Raw genomic sequence first — 20,726 nt, 5'->3', positions numbered from 1 at the left:
GTTGCACCAGCAGAAGTCACTGAAGGACCAAAATACTGCTTTTCCCCAGGAAGCATAGCTAGCTAGTTATCTGTGTCTTAATAAGCATTTCCCATTTCAGGGGGAAATAGTGTCTAGTGTATTCCAAGGCAGTTCAGAGCTGTTTCTGATCTTTGTTTTGACTTCTAAGAAGAGCAGAGTTTGAAATATGCATATTTGATCTAGCTGTTCTGGTGAAGTGATTGGCAAAGAATTTATTCACTGCTTAAAATTCTTCATTTCAGTATCTTGCAAGTAGTAAATGTGGCCAGTATGTTGACATTGGAATTCTAGCATCTGATTTGCAGAAAACCTACAGGTGAGCAAAGATTTCTACTCTTAAATTCTGCATTCAAAATATGGATTCTATTATTTTGTCATTTCGCATTTCTGTATTTTTAATCAAAATGTTGATTTTTTTTTTTCTGTTAACTTCATTACCAGTTGTTGAGGTTAATTGAAACAATAAGATCACTTCCACTGTAGTGTTTTCCTCTGCTGATATATCTAGTAACTCATATTTTATTAATGCGTTGGCATTGCAAGATCTAGTTGCGGTTTGGTTTTTATGGGTTGCTTTTTTTTGTTTTAATTAAACAGCTGCAGATGCATTACAGCATGTTGGTCCTTACCCCACTAAGCTTAAAATATGAGGGAAAATAACACTTCAGTGCAGGTGGATGGGGGAGATACAAGATTCACAAAGACACTAAATCTTGCTCAGGAAGACAGTCAGTCTTGCCTAATTATTTTTAGGCTGTTACACTTTTCTGGGTGGGGAACAAGGTTGTGTTTCAGCAGATCATTGGTAGGTGTGGTGGTTAATGAAGGTGGAGAAGTATATTCATTCATGTTTGTATGTTGTTTTTTGTGCCTTGTTAGAGAAAGGGAGCCAAACCCCTTGCTTAGGATGCTTACAGGTCTTGGGTTTTTCTTTTGTTTTTCCTGTGTCAGCTATTGTCTAAAAGCAAATAAATAAAATATACCCTCAGTAAGTGAAGGTAGAAGGTTGATCATTTTTGTTTGCATTTAAGGATGCTCATTGAGTCGGATTTTCTCATAGTGACCATTATTAATTAGTACACTTATTCCTCACTGGATTTTCCTTTCTAGACCGAAGTCCTGTGTCCATATGTTCTTGTTTGAATTAAAATTAAAAAATCGGTAGTGTTGTGAAATAGAATCCAGTGTGCTTATTTGTACATTGCTGCTTCTCTATATCTACAGTTAAAGAGGACCTTAATAATTTTTACTAAATATCCCTTTAGAGACCAGAATAGTTTAGTGGTTTTGTTTCATCCCAGTGATCGAGCTATTCCAGGATTAAGAAAAAACAGTCATGTTTTCACATAGTTGGTTTTTAGTAAGAACTTGTGTAGAAGCTTGGCTATCAACTTACAATGTGTTTTTTCCATTGAGAATGACAGTATGTTGAGGGGAAAAAGCAGTTGGTGTAACCTGTTTATTTTGTTTTTTTCAGTGCAGAATACGGACGAAGAAAAAGAAATGCTTTTAGAATACAAGTTGAAAAAGGTAGTTCTGTTAGTATCATGTCCAAGATGCCAAATTCTTTGATTATACTTTGACTGTTTACTTAAAATGTTTGAACTTTTTCTTTCAGTGTTTGGAATAATCAGTAATGAAAAAGAACGTGAAGACTTAGCAGTTTTAGAAGCTGAACATGTGGCAAAAAGAGCAAGACAACAAGAGAAAAATGAGTAAGAAGAATTTTTACCATTAGATTACTTTAATAATGCCATTAGTGTTGTTTCTTTAAAGCTTTCTGTCTTCATATTATTAAATTTTGGTAGTTTCAAGGTTACGGATAGATCCTTGATTTCCCATAGGCTTGTCTTCATCAGAAGTTACCTGTAGTTAATGGAAGCACTTTTTTCACTGAAGACAAGGAGATACTAGAGCCAATTGTGATTTGTCTGTTTTGGAGAACATACAGCCCTGAATTAGTGGATATCCTTGGGGCTTCCTTGATAGTTTTCCACATAAGGCCCCAGTCCTGATTTGATTCAGTTCCTTTGTTTTGTTTTTAATCTTTCTTGGGTCTAAGATATACTAGCTAAATTTGAGAGATAAGACTACAAGACAGGCTATTCAGAGTAAATCACCACTGGATATGAGATTGGAATTAAGATTTCCTGACTCCTAACCCTGTGCAAGGTCTCACAAACCATTCTGGTTTCTCTAACTTGTGGTAGATATTAAAGGTCTTGTGGGAAATTAGGACATTGTTGTCAGAAGGGCTAGTCTAGTTCAGCAGTGATTTGCTACTGCTTCCCTTTCACCAGCATTGGTGATTATGTGATCTCTTGGTGAACTGAATCAGATTGATCCTACATCACTTTTTTTTATGCCTGTCTTTCAGCCAGGTTGCCAAGTTGGTCCAACTCATCACAGACTTGGAAAGGATACATTTTTTCACTCTTCATGGTAGTAAATTTAGCGCATGCAAATCAGGAACTGTTCTCCAGGCTTAGGCTACTTATCATTGTTGTGGGGAACCATGTAGTGGAATGGCATTTGTTTTGTTTTGTGGGTGTCTTACTTGCAGTTCTGCTCTGATACATTAATAGTTTTTGTCTCCCTTCCATATAAAGGACTGCAGGAAGTGCCACAGATGACTCTGATTATGATGATTATCCAGAAGATCTAGTAAGTTGTATTTTATTATGATTGTTTGTGTTTGCATAACACATGATTCTATGTTGTGAAATTGCAATGCACTTGGAGAGTTTAAAAGTGGAGATGAAGATAAGGTATAGTCAGAGTTGGCATTTCCAACTGAGAATCTATAGAGCTAAAAGGAGGTTATTTTCTGAAGAAAAAGAAGGAACCTGTGGTGGGCAATAACTTTTGAGGAAAGCATACTGGGGGCCTGAAAAACTTGGCTATCAAATGAATGAAATGATTGAAGGAACTGACATATCTATTACTAAAAGAGATGACTGTCAATTAACAGGGGTTGTTTCAGGGTAGATTGCAAAGGCAGCTACATCTTCAACCAGCAGCTGTAGTTTTATATGCAGTCATTCGCTTTGCGGGAGGAGTGGGTTGGAAGAGGCATGATTACTTTCTCCAGCAGGGATAATGCTAAATGATGTTTATGAAATAGTTTTCATTGGCTTCTTAATATGAATAATCCAAGTTATAACCTGTATGTTTTCTTTTAAAATACATGAATCTGCAGCCTACAAATCACATGAACAATTCCCTGCTGAGCTTATACAAGAAAGGAAATCCCGATTCTGTTCCAGCCACCCCAAAAAATGAACCGATGGAAACTCCCCCTCCCGTGCGAACAGCACCTCAAATGAGCACCCTCTCAGAAGAGACAAGAGTTGAAAGACGCATCTCTGAAGGTGGCTGGTTCATTGATAAAACTCCATGTGGAAAAGACTTTTTCATCGACCTTTCTGAGGATGGAGAAGGAGATGAAAAGAAACTGATTTCTGAGGTATTGTGTTTTACAAACCCAAAGTGATTTAAGTAGCAAGTATGAATAATTTCCTGTGTAATTTGACCGACTTTTGAAGGGTGATACTAAGACCAAAAGGACTGTGTCTTTCTCTCTGGATTTTTAAAATACATTATTTTTATTACAAGCATGCATGCTGTGTTTGAAGACAGTGAACATGTTAAATGGAAAGGAAAGTTTGGCTTAAACCCAGTGGAGTGCTTGTTTTTAGCTTGGTTTCTGAAGAAGGAAGGGCTCAACCTATTGTTCTGCTGTGTCAGACATGATTTTTGAACCTTCTGGCCCATTTCAAGCATGTTTATATGGGAGGTAAAAAGTCACAAAATTGTGAATTTCCTCCACATTTTTGGAGGAAAATGTAGTGCTCAGTGTTAGGGAAACCCAGATTAGTGCCCATACTGAGAGAACAATAAGTAGAACTTATCTGTTATTTATTCCATTTGCCAGTGACCAGCCTGACTAGCAAGGAAGCATGTGGCTTGTGGTAGCTGTAGCATGTGGTCTCCCTTAGCTAGTGGTGAGGTTTTAATGAGCCTGAGGAAAGCTGAAGTTTTGGGATGGACAAGAGTTGGGGAAGTTGAAAGGAAATTGCATTCATTTATAAAGTGGTTAAAAATAGGTCCATCCCTCCTCCTCCCCCAATTTTTTTTTCTTATTTAGAAAAAGCCAACTTTGTTTAGCTATTGAAAGCTTTCCATTTATGTATGGGAGGTAACATTTTTGTTGTTTGGCTGACTAGATGTTTTGGCAGGCTGCTCTTTTTTTAGGTGAAGGAAAAACTACATTTGCATCTACGTTTCCAATTACACAAAATGCTTACTGAAGAGGCAGATTTGACAAATCATCCCTTTATCCTAGTAGTACTGCATCCTCTTATATAAAGAAATTAAATAAAAGGGAGATCTATAAACTGTACAATGTTTGCAATACTGTGTTCTAAAAAAAAACCCAAACAAAAAACGCCAATTTTTATCAATGAACCTATTTTTATTTCTTTTCTCCTGTATTAGTCCTTTTCTCACACGCAGTTAACTTGCGTCAGCATTGGATAGTATTTTCTTACAGCCATTTATGACCTACTAGCAATAAAACTATTTCCATTGGAGTAAATATATTCATACAGTGTTACTCATCTCCAAGATGGCTTGCTGTATGGTATGCAAAGAACTGGTGTCTGATTTTGGTTAGTGTTTTGGGGTTTTTTTGAGGGGTTTGTTTGGGGTTGTTTTGCATATAAGTATGTTCTCTTAGCAAAAAAAGGGACTGGTGTAATTAACCCTTTTTAAAAAAAAGGCAAATCCTGAGTAAAAAAAAAAAGGATTTTCTACAAAAAGAAGAGGTTAAATTCCTACCTTCCTTGTCTATTCATACAATACATGTAAGTTAAGCATCATAGACATTTACATGTTTTGATGTTTTAAGTATTTGCAGAAATTCACTGACTTGGAAGGTTTTGTATATGTAATTTTGATTTTGTGCCCTAGAAATCAAGACAATTTTCTGTCTTGGAGAGTGAAAGAAAGAAGACAAAGGGTAAGAGAGCAAAAAGAAAAAAGGAGGAATTTCCAGATGTAGATGGAGAAATTGATTCCATCTTACTTAAAGAGAAAGGTGAGAAGTTATTTTTGGCGTGCGGCTCCAAACAAAGAGATGGTATTTGACTGTGGAATCTGTTACCAGTGAAGTGTTTTCTGAGGTGCAGAGCAGTGATCTTGAGCATTTTTTGTAAAGAAATTTAGCCTTAATGTTGGACTAAAAAAATATTCCAGTCCTGTGTCTACTAACAAAAAATAATACTGCTCCATGTACCTAGCTAATTGTTTAGGGTGACTTCTTTTTTGTTCAGTGTTAGCAACTACTGTTATGCCATGTCTAAATTTGCACGACTTTTCTTCCTTAACAGTTAGAAGTAAGGGACCAGAGCTTTACCACCCTTCAGTGAAGTTTGAGGATGTAGGAGGCAATGATGAAACTTTAAAGGTTAGTTAGAATTTTATTTGTGGGATACAGAATACACTGAATAAAGTGTCGCATGAAAAATGACAGAGGAAATCTGGCTGAATTCGTCTGCGTGGCACTGAGAATAGCTGCTTATACAAACGGCAACCAAGTTTTGTTTGGTTGGTTTTTTTCCTTTGATTAATTTTTCTGAGAGCAGTCACTGAAATCACATTAATGAACAGACCCTGTTTTATTTTGGTCTGTCTATAACATTAGCAATCTATAATACTAATTTCTGCAACTTAAATGGAGGTCTCTCTTGTTCTTAACAGGAAATATGCAAGATGCTCATTCATGTCCGTCATCCCGAAGTCTATAACCACTTAGGTGTGGTTCCACCTCGCGGTTTTCTTTTACATGGACCACCAGGATGTGGAAAGACACTACTTGCACAGGCAATTGCGGGGGTGAGATAGCTTTAAATTTACAGTTTCTTCTTTTTCTGAATTATGTTTAGAGAGGGAAAAAAAATAATCCTCCTTCATGATAAACTAGATTTTTCCTCTTTTTTATCTCTTTTCTCTCCTTCCTATCTTAGTCTAAAATATATTCATCTTCACTTCCTTTGTTTAAATTTCGTCTGAATCTGTACTTGATAGAACCTCATATATGAAGAGGGGACGTAGTGACAGGGTTTTATGTGTCAGTTGTTTCGAGGCATTCCTAGGACAGCAGTATGGGCATGGGTATTGAAAACGCTATAAATGGAAGATACTTTTGGTTAAATTTACCATAGTGTTTTGTTTTAAGTCTGGACTCAACCTTACTGTCTTTTATGAGGCGTTACATTGATTCTATTCGGTGGCATCTGTTAAACAGTGATTTCTGAATTCCAAAACTGGATGTTGCCTTGGCTGGGTCAAACTAAAGATTTCAGAGCATATGACATTATTGGTGTTAATAGTTTGGTATGTGGTAAGGCTGCTGTGCTGCTGTGTGTCTGTTTTGGATATAAATCTAGGGGCTATTTAGAGCTATTCAGTGATAACCATGGACATTTCTTTTTCTTTAATACAGTTGTTCCCTAAATGTTGCAGATTATAACCTTAAATTTAGATACATGTAAATTATGAACTTTTGCAGTGCAGATTTTATCTTTGAAAGAAAACACTGATGTTTATTCCTTAAATGTCAGTTAGACCCTTCTGACATTGTGTTTCAAATGTTCTAATTAAAAAGATTTGGGCTTTTTCTTTTTAATGCCTTACTGTAAAAAGGTACCCATTGAATGAATCTGTGATATTTAATACTTCAGTGGGTATTTGTCTCCTGGAAGGGTACTAAATTTGGGGAAAGAAACATGACACAAGTCAAAAATTTTCAGAGATGAGATTAATTTAATGACTACTTCTTAAATAATTTTTCTTAAATAAGAGATTTCCAATAGTGCTCTTTAAGGAAAATTATCTCCTCCAAGCCCCAGGTAGTACCTCTGGTGGCCTTGATTTGTGTGAATTAGGATTATTTTTCTTTTATATGTAGTTCAAAGAGCTTGAAATAGGCTGCAAGTACCTATAGCACTACTGTGCTACGGTTTATCAAAGTTACAATTTTATTTATTTATTTTTAATAGCAGAGCTTTACAAGTGTCTTATGGTACACTCCTGCTCAGATACTTCTGGAGCAAGACTAAGGGAACCAAACCTGGTGGAGATCTCTCCCACACTGCTAAGCAATGCTTTGTAACAGATGGAAAGAGACAATTTTCTCAAGAAGGGAGCCCAAGCATGAACTGAAATCTATGTGTTGTGAAGGCCTGGGTTGGGGACCAAGGTGCAAAGCTATTTGACAGTGCAGTCATTCTCTAACTGAATTAGGGAAACCTAGTTTTTGTATCCATTTCAATTCACTTGGCCGAATGGCTCAGACCCATTTTAAATTGGAGGATTCTACTGATCTTTTTTGAAAGCTCTTTAGGATTTAGTCTTGATTACATAATCTTTGGGTGTAAAAGATGTCATATTGGAAAATATTTGTCCTCTGGGACAGCCAACATTTCTAACCTCTGGATATATCAGACAATGTTCCTTGTCTCTTTCAGGAACTTGAGCTCCCGATGCTGAAAGTGGCAGCAACAGAGATGGTATCTGGAGTGTCAGGGGAATCTGAGCAGAAACTGAGAGAATTGTTTGAGCAGGCTGTGGTGAGACGCCCATTGGAAATAACACTGTGAATTGTTTGTCCTTTTCTTTGTAAAGATTCATACTTTGTTGCTGTGATTTGAATTTGAGCGAATATTAGTGAGTGAATCTTTATACTGCTGCACACAAGTCACAGTGTCTCCCCTTCTGTGACCAGAGTTCCATTGTGCTGTCATGCTGTCATAGAGCACAAAGATCACTGTTCTGAAACCTTGACAAAAGATAGTTCATCATATCAATGTAAAGAGAGTAACATAAATTATTTACCTATTTGGAGCTGCTTGGCTTGATGTATAAAAACTAAAAAGATGTAAGAGCAGTTCACTGTGCTTTCTTACAAGTTTTGTTGCTGGTTTTGTATGGCATGGAATTGGAGTGAATGTGAGAGACTGAAGACTTTGGGCATTTAGATATAAAGTAAGAAATTTGGGATGAATATCATAAGAGCAGGAGTCAAGTTGCAGTTGAAATCTTGCTTTGGTATGACTTCCGAACTTAATAAGAAGCAGAGAGCCAGACAGGTTGAGATAATTTTAATTTAAACAAGTGCAGATTTTTCTTTTTTTAGTATGTGGCTAATGTTTTATTTCATGAGGACAGTTTTCTGTTCCTGACCTCAGAGAATGTTCTGATTTTCCAACTTTGTACCATTTTTCTGCTCTCCCCCACAACGGTATATAGGTGTTTAGCATTCTTTTTTACAGGAACATACTCTAAAGAGGGCAAAAAGGTTGATTGTGAAGCTGTTAGATTATTATGTTTCCAGTTCATACTACCTTTAAATTTGTAGAAAGCCTTGTTAAGAAGTTGTTTAGAATAACATTAAATAAGTGATCGCACGGAACTTTTAGAAATTACAGATCTTTTGTATGTATAGTGATTGAGGGGAGGTAGCTATAAAAATTATTTTTGAAGAAATTAAATGTATTCCGTAAAATATGTGTAAAAATAAAATCTGATGCCTTTCTTATAGTCTCTCACATTCACTTAAGTAGCTTTTTCACTTCATTTTTGTACTAATTTTTGTGCAGGGGAAAAAAGACATAGTTCCCCATTGTGCATGTGCTGTGGAATCTCTGTAGCTTAGTTCCTTTTTTCCCCTCTGTCAGATACCGGCCAAGTGAAGGACCACTAGATGGCGCAGTTGTTACCGGATAACACAGAATGCATGGCGCTTAAACTACTCTTTTTCTATGGGACTTTTTTTGAAGATGATTCGAGTGTTTTCCTTAAGTATTCCTTTGCACTACTAGTGCTTTTTGAGAATATTAATAGTCTTATGTCAGTTAAACACTATTCTTTTTTATTAGTTACACTAATGATTTTTCTATATTAGTGTTGGCTTTTTATGAACATGAAGTACATGGAATTTTAGAACACTTGTAGGAGCTGCTTATTGCTCATTTTTACTCTTTGAACATGGTCAGGCTCTGTACTAATCTTGAAGTTGGTGTATCATTTTTCATGACCACCTGCTGCTCCTTTTGTTTCGTTATGTGTGTCAGTAATACTGACTCTTGAAATTCCACAGCTGTAATGTCACTAACAAAACAAACGAAAACCCAAACCAGATCTTTCTTGTCTGATTTTCTTTTTTGGACTTCAGCAAGTGAGCAGTCACGGTGGAATATTTATGGAAAACATAAAGCAACATAGAGGTACATTTAAATTTTAAACAACACGTAGAGACGTTTTGAATCTCCTGCCTTAATTATTTCATAGCCTCAGCTCAGCACAGTTTTGTAGTCTGGTGGCTCTCCAGGTAGTCAATAAGAACAACAGAATTGTTCTAGGACAGGTTGATTGTGCAGCAGACTTACAGTAATAATTATAGAACAGAAAGTCTGAAAAATTTCTTTCTCTTGTAATACCCTCTGTCATTTTAATTTTGTAATTATTAGTATTTTTTTTGTTCCTAGTCCAGTGCACCATGTGTACTTTTCATTGACGAGATTGATGCAATCACACCAAAAAGAGAAGTTGCATCGAAGGACATGGAGAGGAGAATTGTTGCACAGTTCCTGACTTGTATGGATGGTCAGTTTCAAGAACATCTGTACTATGCTAAACTTTCTAATTATCAGGCTCACTGTCTGGTTTTCTTCAGTAGTGACTCATGGTTAGTTTAGTGGAGATAGTGGTAATATTTTTTTGTATTTTGGCACAGTTAACCTGGGGGATGGTGGGAAGATTCTAATTAATTTGAGGGGTTGTTGCTCCGTTATTTTCACAGTGGTCTGTACAGCATTATATAAGCCTGTCTGTTGCATAAACAGATATAATGGGAAGATGTGTCAAATGTCATTTGAAATGCTTATTTTTGCTTGATTGTGCAAAATGCAAATTCTAGGTAGTACAAATAAGGATGAACAGCAGTTTAGTATGACTGTTTGTTAGTTTTTGTTGCTCTGAGTATTATTGTGTGCTACAGAAACAGAGTCCCATAGATATCAGAACAAAGTTGAGATGGTCAGTATGAATACTAACTTCCTTCCTTCCTTCCTCTAGACTTGAATAACGTGGCTGCCACTACGCAGGTCCTTGTTATCGGAGCAACTAACAGACCTGACTCACTGGACCCTGCACTGAGACGAGCTGGGAGATTTGACCGAGAAATTTGTTTAGGGATTCCAGATGAAGCGGCAAGAGAAAAGTATGTGTTATAAAGTTTAAGCTTCTTTTTGATTAATTAATAAATAAGGAAATAATGTGTAAATTAACATACAAATTAAGGAAAAGTACTTTATTGTGTTTAGTCCTGTTTGTGCCTCTGCACACTTATGGATCAGCACACACTGAAAAGTGCAGAAGACGTTAAGTGTGCATGTACTCTATCTGGTAGCTGTGTGTACATTTGGGATGGTTTCCTTTCTTGTGTGCAAATCTGCTTTTAGCATTATGTTAATGGGTTTTCAAGTGCCTTAACGGTATAGATGATGGAATTAAATATATCTTTTCTGTTGTTCAGGAAGTGAACATTCTGTCTTTGGTGCTCCCTATGAAACTATTAAATTAGGAACATAAATTAAGTATAGCCTGTTTGTTAGTTGTCTCGAGCACGTACCTTAAGCAGCAGGCCTGGGTTCTTCCATTGTATTCCTCGTGGAAATATACCAGTGCAGGCATGAAGCAGAGTTGCAGTCATCCTGGTTTGTGTAACTGGCCCTTTTTAGTCCAAAGATCTGTGACCATCAGACTAGAGTAAAAAAAAATGGTTTTGCTTTTTTAATTAAAAAGGAACTGCTACTCATTTCCACAACAGCAGAAAACACAGGAAGGGAAGTGTGAAAACAGCTGTGGCTTATCTTGTTATGGGAATGAAAGAAAATTTAAAGGATAGATTCCTTCTAGCTCAACTACTCTTATTTCTAGGTTGAAAAAGCAAATTCTTGCAGTAGTGCTCACATTGTGTTGTCAGCCCTGTTGGCCATTATTCCACCATTTTTCGGTTGTTGTTTGTTTTTTTTTTTTCCTTCTGGGCATACCACGACTTTTTTCTTTTTCTTTTTTTTCCTCCATTTCTTCCTTCAGATCTGCAGCTCTGTAGTAATTATGTTCCTCTTGGTTGTGGGAAAACATGCAAGTGGTTAGAGGTAGAACTAAAGAGTTGACTGAGCGTTCTGATTCTATGATATTTCTTAGGTTTGCGTTAAAAATATGATGTTCCCAGAAATAAAACTGTTTCAAAGGATAGGAGTTGTGAATGGGAAACCCATCATAGTGTGTAGAGATTGCTCAGAAGTTAGAGTGTAGTCACGTTCATTCACATTATTGTTTTGTGCAGTTGTTTGTGTTCCTGGAAGTGTAGGCTTACAGGAACTGTTGATTTTATTTTCTTTTTTAAATTGTCCCCTCCCTGCCACTTTTCTGCTTTGTTTTGGTTTTGGGGTGGGTTTTGTTGGGAGGTTTTGTTCCTTTTTTTTTTTTTAAAATAAGAGGGTCATATAGAAACAGAAGTGTGCTGATTTACCGCATAATAAATCAGTCTTGCTGAAGGCATGATTTGAACTGCTTGGTTGTGGCTCTGCAGCCTTAGACGGGTGGAATAGGATGAGGAGGTGTACCTGGAGATCTTGCTTTACTTGCAGTGTTTTCTTGTGCAGGTAGAAGCACATGGAGGAAAATAATATATGTAGGACAAATTCGGAATGAACCATTTACAGTTCTTAACTTTTTACACTCTGAGCCACTTGATTAGCTACAGCTGTTGTCAAGACAGGTTGAAAAATTCTTGAGAACCAAGTTAATATCCACTAATAAAGATTTAAATGAGAGGTGATGGAATTTGTTAGTGGGGGAGGCAAACAGATGAAACATTATAATTTCAGAGTTTTGAATAGTTTAATAACTCGTTCGTTTCATAACTTTTCTGTAGTTACCTTACTTGATCTGGAAATAATTTAAACTAATTTTCATTGGAACTAGAAAGTACGTTAATGGTCTTCACTTCTTTGGTTTGTGCTGCCTTTTTAAAATATCTTCCCAAAGAAGTGATGTTTTACTGTTTTAAACAAGTTGATTTGATCCCTCTGCTCAGACTTCTTCAACACCAGTATTTGTACAGTGACATTGGCTTTTGTCTTTTTTTGACTGTTCATGTAGTTTTCAGTTGTCCTTGGCTTAGAAGAGCAGCAGGAAGTCTTGGTGGACTTTGAAGGAGGTTTTTAAAGCTTCAGCTTCGATACAGGGTACAAAAAACTCCCATAAAAGAAAGTGTGAAGCATAGCACTTAGCTGTCAGTTACATAGAGCTGTTTTGTATTAGTGATGGAACTGCATAGGTAGGTGTAACTTTAGCTTTTGAAAGAGGATGAGGTAACACATGAGGTGTACACATAAGCTGTGTGTTATCTTTTGGAAATTTTACTGGGAATGCAGGAAATATCTGCAGTTATATTCCAGTGACAATGGTAGGGGAAAGATACTGCAGATGAAAAGAGAGAGCTCCTCATGCAAATTTCATATGCTCCTTGCAGAATAGTTTGTTGTGGATGTTCTTCAATAAATAAATAAAAGTGGGCTGGAACAGACAATGCAGGCTAAGGTTGTTAGGAACACAAGGTTAAATATCATAAAGAATAACTTGTGTGTGTCTCTGGTACACTCTGAGATCTACTCTGTCAATTTTGAATCATAAACTAAGGTTTAAAGAATCTGTAATATTTAGATTCACCAAAACTAGCTTTTACCCACTGATTGACGTTGCCTAGTTGATGCTGTTGGTTTTTGTTTAAGAACTGAAAGGAAATATATAGCATAGTTTTGTGGGTTTCAGTGTTGGTTATTTCCTGGATGAGTGAAAACTGTTCCCACTGTACTGCTTCAGTTCACGTGGACTGAAAGAGTCCTTAAATCAATGCTGTTGGTTTTCATATGAAAATAAAAAAAGCTACAGCTTCATCTTTATTTTGTTGTTCTTTTTCTCCCTACTTGATTAGAATTCTTCAGACTTTGTGTCGAAAACTTAAGCTCCCAGAGTCCTTTGAATTTCATCATTTAGCGCGGCTGACTCCAGGTTATGTAGGTGCTGATCTGATGGCACTTTGTCGTGAGGCAGCTATGTGCACGGTGAACAGAGTCCTGATAAAATCTGAGAAGCAGAAAAGGAAACACATGCATGCTGGAGGAAACACAGCTGAAGAAGGTACAGGAATAGGAACAGACATCCTGGTGGAAGAGGATACCAAACAACTAGAACTTCCTCCTAAGGTATTTGTTCCTTGAAGCATGTGCCTCTAATATCTTAAGAATTAAGCCTTTTTATAGTTGTGGAAGTCATTGCTTATAAATCCTTAAACATCTTTGGCCAACATAATATTAAATTCAAGTTTAGAAATATCAGCTCCTAAGCCAGAGGCTTAACTCCTAATGGCCCATATAATAGGTCTGAATAAGTGGTTCCCAAAACCCACACTTTCTAAAAATCATGTTGATGTTTTATACAAGATGTATTTTTTCCCTTGCCTTTTTCGTTGTTGTTGTTTGTGTTGCTTTGTTTTATAGCAGACCAGAGGTTAAAATAGTGGCTATATCTCTCCTCAAAAGTATGTTGACTGTAAGATAATTTTAAGAATATCAGACTTGCACTGAGTTTTTGCCAAGCTGTTTGTGTGCCCTCAGTGAAATATGTATTATGATGCCTGGGGCTCTTCCCTGACATGGTATAGTTACAGTTAGCCAAAGTCTAGAAGTATTTATGCAGTCTGCATTTACCCTGCAGCTATGTGATTACTTCGGGTAAATTGCATGTAATGTCTTGTACCTATAGCAAGTTTGAAGAGGTATCTATCCAGTAGAAAAGTTAGGTTAGCGATGTGACTTGAGCTGCAGAGAAAGTAGCTGGTAATGTGCAGTACAGCTGGAACTCTGTGGCAGAAGATAGCATGTCCAATGCCAGAATTATTCTGTGGCCCAAGTAAAATGCTGTGGTCAGTGAACCAGAGCATCTTTATATAGAAATTCTTGGCTCCACTTCTCAAAATTTGAGTGTGTATGAGCCTTCATTATGTGTAGGCTTCTTAAAGATTTCTCTGGAGAAGTAAAACAAAGTGGTTTTAAATCCACATTGTACTCAGATGCTGGTTTTGGAAGGACTGTCGAGGAAAACTGTATTGTAATTCACAAAAAACTGTAAAAAGCTGTAGTAAGCCTTTGTATTAAAGTAACGATCATTCTGCAAAGCTCCCAGTGTTTCCTGGGGCCTGATGTAGCCAAAAGAAAGCAGGGAGGGGCAGGTAGTTGCAGCTTTTATCAACATCACCATGATCAAAGGGGTTATTGAGGATGAGGAAGTCTAATCCTAACAGAGCCATATTTTGATAGCTGGCAGGAGGTTGACATAGTCTAATACAGGGTATTGTCATTGAAACTTGTTATATTATGTTTATAATGGAAGAATAAACATACAAAACCTTTAAAAATCATTCACACAATTCAAGTAAACAAACCCAGTGGTCTCCGCTATTTCATAGTTTCTCTTAATGGTTTTGTAAAGAGGAGGGAGGGCTTAAAAGGAGTATCAGGCACTATAAGCACTTGTATTTCTTTGTGGTCAGTTGCAGAGCTATCTTAGTTCCAACAAATAGGAAGTGATACTTTTCCAATATACTGCAGTAGGAAAAATGTGGAAACTTAACAGAGTTTTTACATTTTTTTTTTGCTCCTCCTACCTTATAATGAAAACCCTGGCATAGTTTTACTTATGGTGCAGTGTCAGTTTGCTTTGATACTGCCTTTCCATATTAGAACTGGGATTTATTTATGTTGTGAAGGTATAAAGTTCTTTGATCAAGCATTTTCTTAGATATTTTCCCCAGTAAGGAACTGATTTGGGAAACTGGAACGTACCTGCCTGGGGTGCTGTGGTCTGCAAGACAAGACAGTGTTGACAAGCATTACCCTGTATCCCTTATTCTATTTGCCCAGACTTTATCAGGGCCTGGTTACCAAACCAGGTCTAATCAGCCTGAGGAAATGAATTGGTGACTTGAAATCATATTACATTAAATAAAAGTGTATAATCTAAAAGAGTGTGTGTAAATTAAGCAGAAAAGAGAGTCTCTGTGTGTTGTGTGTGTGTGTGTGTGTGTGTGTGTGTGTGTGTGTGTGTTAAGAGTTTTAAAGGTTTATATGTAACTGAATATTCCACAAATTGTTGAAATTATGCTGTTTGTCAGAGTTGTTCACTTTCTCTTGAGAGCAATTTCTTATTAAAACCTGAATTAATACATATAATTAATACATATTTTTGAAATTTCAGCATGGAAAGAACTTTCTCCTAATCAGTGTGGGAGAAGCAGTAGGAAGAATTTGAAGACAAAATACATGTGCTAGCTCTGTTTCTGTAGTATCTAAATCAAGATTGTAGTCTATCAGCGCAGTCTGTCAGCTCAGTGCTTTCACAAGTATTAAATGTACATAGTGCTTTCCTGGAACTTTTTATCATTAATTTTATTGTTATTTTACATATTTTATGTGTATTGTACATATTAATTACAATAAAACAAATTATTATTACAGTTGAAGTAGTATTGCTTTGAAAACGCCCTTAAAAAAAATGCTTCTTAAAATCTAATCCAGTGCATAATTTTTTCTCTCCCTTTCCATGTACCCTAAGGATGAATTGCAGAGACTTTTGGATTTGCTGAAGAAGGAAGACCCCTTGCCTGAGGAGCAGCTGCAGAAGCTGTGCATTGAGATGAATGATTTTATTGTTGCACTGTCATCAGTGCAACCCTCTGCCAAGAGAGAAGGCTTTGTCACAATTCCTGATGTGACATGGGCAGATATCGGAGCCCTGGAGGATGTTCGGGAGGAGCTGACTATGGCAATATTGGTATGTCTTAACCTTGCTTTCAAATATTTTTTGCACTTACCCCTATGCAGGAAACAAAACTATGCTTGTTTGGTTTTCAGTATTTATTTAAGGTATTATGTGCTGCCCATGAGTTCTAACATGCTACAAACTAGAAATTTTGCAACATCTTCATTTAAAATAGTCACACCTCTATAATTTGCTTTCAAATTTGTTACAAGTCTGGTGCATGTATTTACCATTTCACTAGTATATTCATGCTTTCAGTTTTCAGTATGTTCATTATTGATGAATCTTAAGTATTCTAAAAGTTTAGTACTGATAACCTTACTTACGCAACTGCCACAAAGAATTGGAGACTACTTAGCTGGAAGGTGAGCAGTCTCGCTGCCAGTCAGAGAGATACTTAATACTAACACCTTAAGATGAGAACTTACGTAAATAAAATCTTTACCTCTGAGTAATGATATTTCTCCCATTTTGGGGTACTTATCAGCATCTTATTATCTTGCACTGATCAACTGTTTATTCTTTTAGCCTATAAAGAACTGGAATAAAGAACTTGCGTATGAATGATTTTTCATCCAACTGTAACTGAAATGAAAAGTTTCATGTTAGCTTTTTGTCACAGATAACTATGTTACTTTCTTTTATAGGCACCTGTGCGAAACCCAGAGCAGTTTAAAGCTCTGGGCCTGACTACTCCAGCTGGTGTCCTCCTTGCAGGGCCTCCTGGGTGTGGCAAAACACTGCTAGCTAAGGTAATACATTTTCTAAACACATTTAAAAATACTGCAGAATCTTCTTGAAGTGGATGTTTTTGTAGGAATGACTGAGTCTGGAATGATACTGCCAGAAGTTGGGCTTTTGCACCACTTCTCATCAGAAAATTAAATTTGGGCCTCTGTGCCAGTGTTATTTGATTTTCTTGTCATAAAGTTACAATTTTGCATGAATTGAGAGGGAATTACTGCAAAACTTGAAGGAATTAAGTTGGTTAAGAAGAAAGTAGCAAAGATGGGGAAAAAACTATTAGGTAACCACATCTATGGAATATTTCACTGTCACTGAATTATATATTTGGAAGTAGTCTACACTTTATTATATTTATGTATTTTTATTTATTATATTTACCTTACTGAAAATACTTTAATTTTCCTTCTCCTTGAGCATTTCAGTTCTTAGGGCCTCCCCATGTAAATGCAGATAATCATGCAAGTTTCCAGATTGTCACTCATCTTTGTCTTCAGATGCTCTTAACTCCCATTAATTATTGAGAATTCTTCAGCTAATATGAGGGAGACGAGTGGGGTGTGAATCTGGAACACTGCATCATTAAAGAGAGAGAACACCTTGCTAAATTCCCTGCCTCCTTCCTGCTCTTAATTGCATAGAATTGTACTTTGTACTGTTTTCTGTATTTTACAAACAGTTGATACCTATGTTGCTTCCCTGAAGTTTGTTTGTCATTCTGTGGACAAAACCAAAGAAAACATGAAAAAATATGTGTTTTGTATATACATCTGTCTTTGTCTTTTTGATAGGCTGTGGCAAATGAGTCTGGACTGAACTTCATATCTGTGAAAGGTCCTGAACTGCTAAATATGGTATGCACTAATCATTGTGCTTTTGTTATTTAAGGAATCCTTGTTCAAAGTGTGGGGCAAGCAAAATTCCTGTTAATTACACAACTGATACTGATGCAACTGAAGTTGCCTCATGTAACCTCTGCTTAAAGTTTTAGCAGTGAAGTTGTTCATGTGAAAAGGAAAACGCTATCTGGGTAGTTTAAGTATATATCTTGTTTTAAATTGCCTGGCAGAGGGAGCCTTCTTGACTGAAGTAGGATTTCTAAATGGCTTACTACATGCATCATTGCTTTTATGTAGATCAGGAAAAAGAACAAAAATTCAAATCTACAGTGAGAACAATTGGTGATTAGTAACTGCAAATCAGCAGCTTTCACTAAGCAAAATAAAACTTTCAGCTTTCAAGTTTGGAAATGTGTTTTGCCAGTCTTAATGGAAGTTTGAAACCTCGGAAAGTAATGTGGTTTTTTAGTTGATCAGAGTGATTTGTAAAGATTTTAAATGTTGATAGATAAAAGTGCTGTAGTCTGAGTTTGTGAAGCACTGGACTTAGAAGTGTTGTGATATAACTTCGGTCCCTTGTAGAGTTAAGAGAATGTGTTGAGCTGAGCAAGACAGCTGCAGCCCACATTTTGGAAGACCATGGCAGTTACCTGTTTGTCAATAATGTGGAAGCTAAAACCAAAATACTGGATTTGATTATTCTTTTCCCAAACTTTTTTTTATGTATACTTCAAGTACTGATACAGGCAGGAAATATAACTCTCAAGTTAATGAGGAGTCCTACTTCCTTGTGATGTAAAGACAAAATGTCTGGCTGTGATTCAGAGACATAAATTGTATCAAAACATGTTTGTTTAGGAAAAATGAAGTGTTTGCATTTACGACTTGGCAACCCCATTCAGAGTGAAATTCTGGCTTACCTTTCAGTTCCCTACTGCCAACCCCCTTGTCTTCAGGAAACTACTGTATGAACTTCAGATGTTCATTGTGGTCACATTGCTCACTGAGTTTGTTTATGAACAGCTGAAGAACAACAGGGTCCTTAATGAAGATTGTATTTGTTAATTTTCATCAGCAAAATGATGACAAATTAGATTTATTCCCCAGAAAGTAGGAATTCTATTCAACTCTAAATGTATTACAAACTGTCAAAAGTGAGCTAGTGACAGCTAGTTCCCATATGACTCTTCATCAGTAAGGAAATAGGGATAACAGGCTGTTATCAGAAGTAAACTGGTTAACAGATTGCCCTTCTCCCTTGCAAAGCACCTCAAATAGTGTTTAAAACTGTGATTATTTTTTTTTCAAGCAAAATCTTCATGTCTTACATTGTTTCACTGTGATTTGTCATTTGCTTTAGTATGTTGGTGAAAGTGAACGTGCTGTACGTCAGGTATTCCAGCGTGCCAGGAATTCAGCCCCTTGTGTTATATTTTTTGATGAAGTTGATGCTTTGTGCCCTCGGAGGTCTGACCGTGAAGTGAGTCTGTCTTAAAATATCTCCATAAATAAATTATTTCAGTACTGGAAGGGTACTATGTTCAGTGTCTCCCAAGAAAAACAATCTGATAGGCTTTCTCATACTTGAGGAAAATTATGTTGGTCAAATTTTATAAATCTTAATACTTTTTTTTAATATGCATATATAGGAAACAATATCCAGAGAATGTGTGTATATCCATCAGCTTGGCTGTGTAGAGCCATAGGAAAAGATGAAGGAGTGCAGTTTAATATCGTGTTTAATTTATGGCCAAATCCTGACTGACACTTGTATGCAACTGTAATGCTTGTGTGAAGTATGTATTTTATTTGAACAAGGTGAACTGGGTCATGAAAATATTTGAGGCAGAAGCATAAGTGGAATGCATTAGACTTCAGAGCTATTCCACCTGTGAAGTTTTCTCTGTTTTGATTTTTTTGTTGTTGTTGTTTTGGAATAGGAACTACCTACACCTACACCTGCTTTTCAGGGGATGGTATTAGAGCAGACTGTGTGTTGAAACGAAAGCTGCTCTGTGTTTTACGCAGAGGAAGTGCATCTGTTTTATGATACTGTACTGGTGCATGTATGTTGCTGGCTGAAAGAAAAGATGCTTTTTTTCAACAGATAAGTTGAGTACAGTACTGTTCAGATACTGCCATCAATTACTTGAACAGAAGGACTGTTGGTTGTAATTCCAGTTCTTAGGAGAGGGGAAGTTTGATTAACTGTTTCTGAATCATACCTTGTCTTCTGAATTTGCATACTTCCCTCCCTATGAAAGACAACCAAGCAGAAAGCTTCAGATTTGACTTCTTGAATGTCCTGAGGTGGTGGTTCCCACAGAGCCATAAAAGAAGGTGTGCAGTACCAGGCACCACAGTAGGCACAGATGGTTGCCAAGGAGGGGGAACAAGTGTGCTTTGGCCTCACTATATTTCACTTCTGTGGCAGCAGCAGCAGGCAGCAACTTGGTGTGCCTAGAAGCCCACCCCTGCTCTTCACAGCCTCCTTTAACCATGTAGAGGTCCTGTCTGGGCAGGAGACTGGTGACTTTATTACTCGGGCTGTGATACTGGTGACAATCCTTGAGATTCATAATTGAAACTCAGGGCTGTTTGGTGTTTCCATTGGCTTTTTGGAGACCTGTGTGCATTTTCAGTACATATTCTTGAGGTGGGTTTATATTTTCGTATGTTTAAAATAGAACAGTAACACTTAGAACAACACTCTTCAGAATCATCAAGCAGTTTTACTACATAATTGGACTCTTGTTCTCCAGCTCCTATGCTTTCTCTCAATCTATTTCCCCAACTCTAGAATGAAATTCAGATCAAGCTGTTGAGTTTCATTATAGGATGTCACTGCTATGGAGTTAACATTTAACTCTGAGTAGCTCACGTGCTGAAACTGTTGTTTTGGAGGTTTAAATATTTGGAGAACTTCCTCCCCCCAGCCCCCAAACTTGAATATTGAGAAGTTTTGGGTGTTCTTGTTGAGGTAGATGTGAGAATGATTAGTATAAATATCTATGTGTACTTCTTTAAGTGAGTCCTTCATTTTTAATGGAAAAGAAAAGGTTTGCCACATGTTAAAATGTGTGCCAGGTGTATAGGTAGCATGAATATGGGGTGGAAACATGCTAAGAATATGATAGTAGAAGTCCAGAATGCAGCTACATTGAAAGTGTG

The 20,726-nt window shown here is 36.8% G+C and overlaps 1 protein-coding gene across 1 annotated transcript in view; it reads left to right on the top strand.

The window, feature by feature from the left end:
* The first annotated feature begins 266 nt into the window (after positions 1-266).
* Positions 267-20,726, top strand: part of NVL (nuclear VCP-like) — a 33,794-nt gene continuing 13,334 nt past the window's right edge. Inside the window, exons 1-16 of the mRNA XM_009704185.1 lie at positions 267-337; positions 1,499-1,551; positions 1,640-1,736; positions 2,631-2,685; positions 3,221-3,487; positions 4,993-5,119; positions 5,412-5,488; positions 5,782-5,916; positions 7,551-7,652; positions 9,570-9,687; positions 10,159-10,303; positions 13,088-13,358; positions 15,766-15,984; positions 16,620-16,724; positions 17,508-17,570; positions 18,916-19,035. Coding sequence (XP_009702487.1) covers positions 3,233-3,487; positions 4,993-5,119; positions 5,412-5,488; positions 5,782-5,916; positions 7,551-7,652; positions 9,570-9,687; positions 10,159-10,303; positions 13,088-13,358; positions 15,766-15,984; positions 16,620-16,724; positions 17,508-17,570; positions 18,916-19,035 — 1,737 coding nt within the window. The 5' untranslated portion in view covers positions 267-337; positions 1,499-1,551; positions 1,640-1,736; positions 2,631-2,685; positions 3,221-3,232. The remainder of the gene's footprint in view (positions 338-1,498; positions 1,552-1,639; positions 1,737-2,630; positions 2,686-3,220; positions 3,488-4,992; positions 5,120-5,411; positions 5,489-5,781; positions 5,917-7,550; positions 7,653-9,569; positions 9,688-10,158; positions 10,304-13,087; positions 13,359-15,765; positions 15,985-16,619; positions 16,725-17,507; positions 17,571-18,915; positions 19,036-20,726) is intronic.

This window comes from Cariama cristata, unplaced genomic scaffold (genome assembly GCF_000690535.1).
Source record: "Cariama cristata isolate BGI_N322 unplaced genomic scaffold, ASM69053v1 scaffold1687, whole genome shotgun sequence".
Lineage (NCBI taxonomy): Eukaryota > Metazoa > Chordata > Aves > Cariamiformes > Cariamidae > Cariama > Cariama cristata.
The sequence above is the reverse complement of the archived record's forward strand: the minus strand, read 5'-3'. Positions and strand labels throughout refer to the sequence as shown.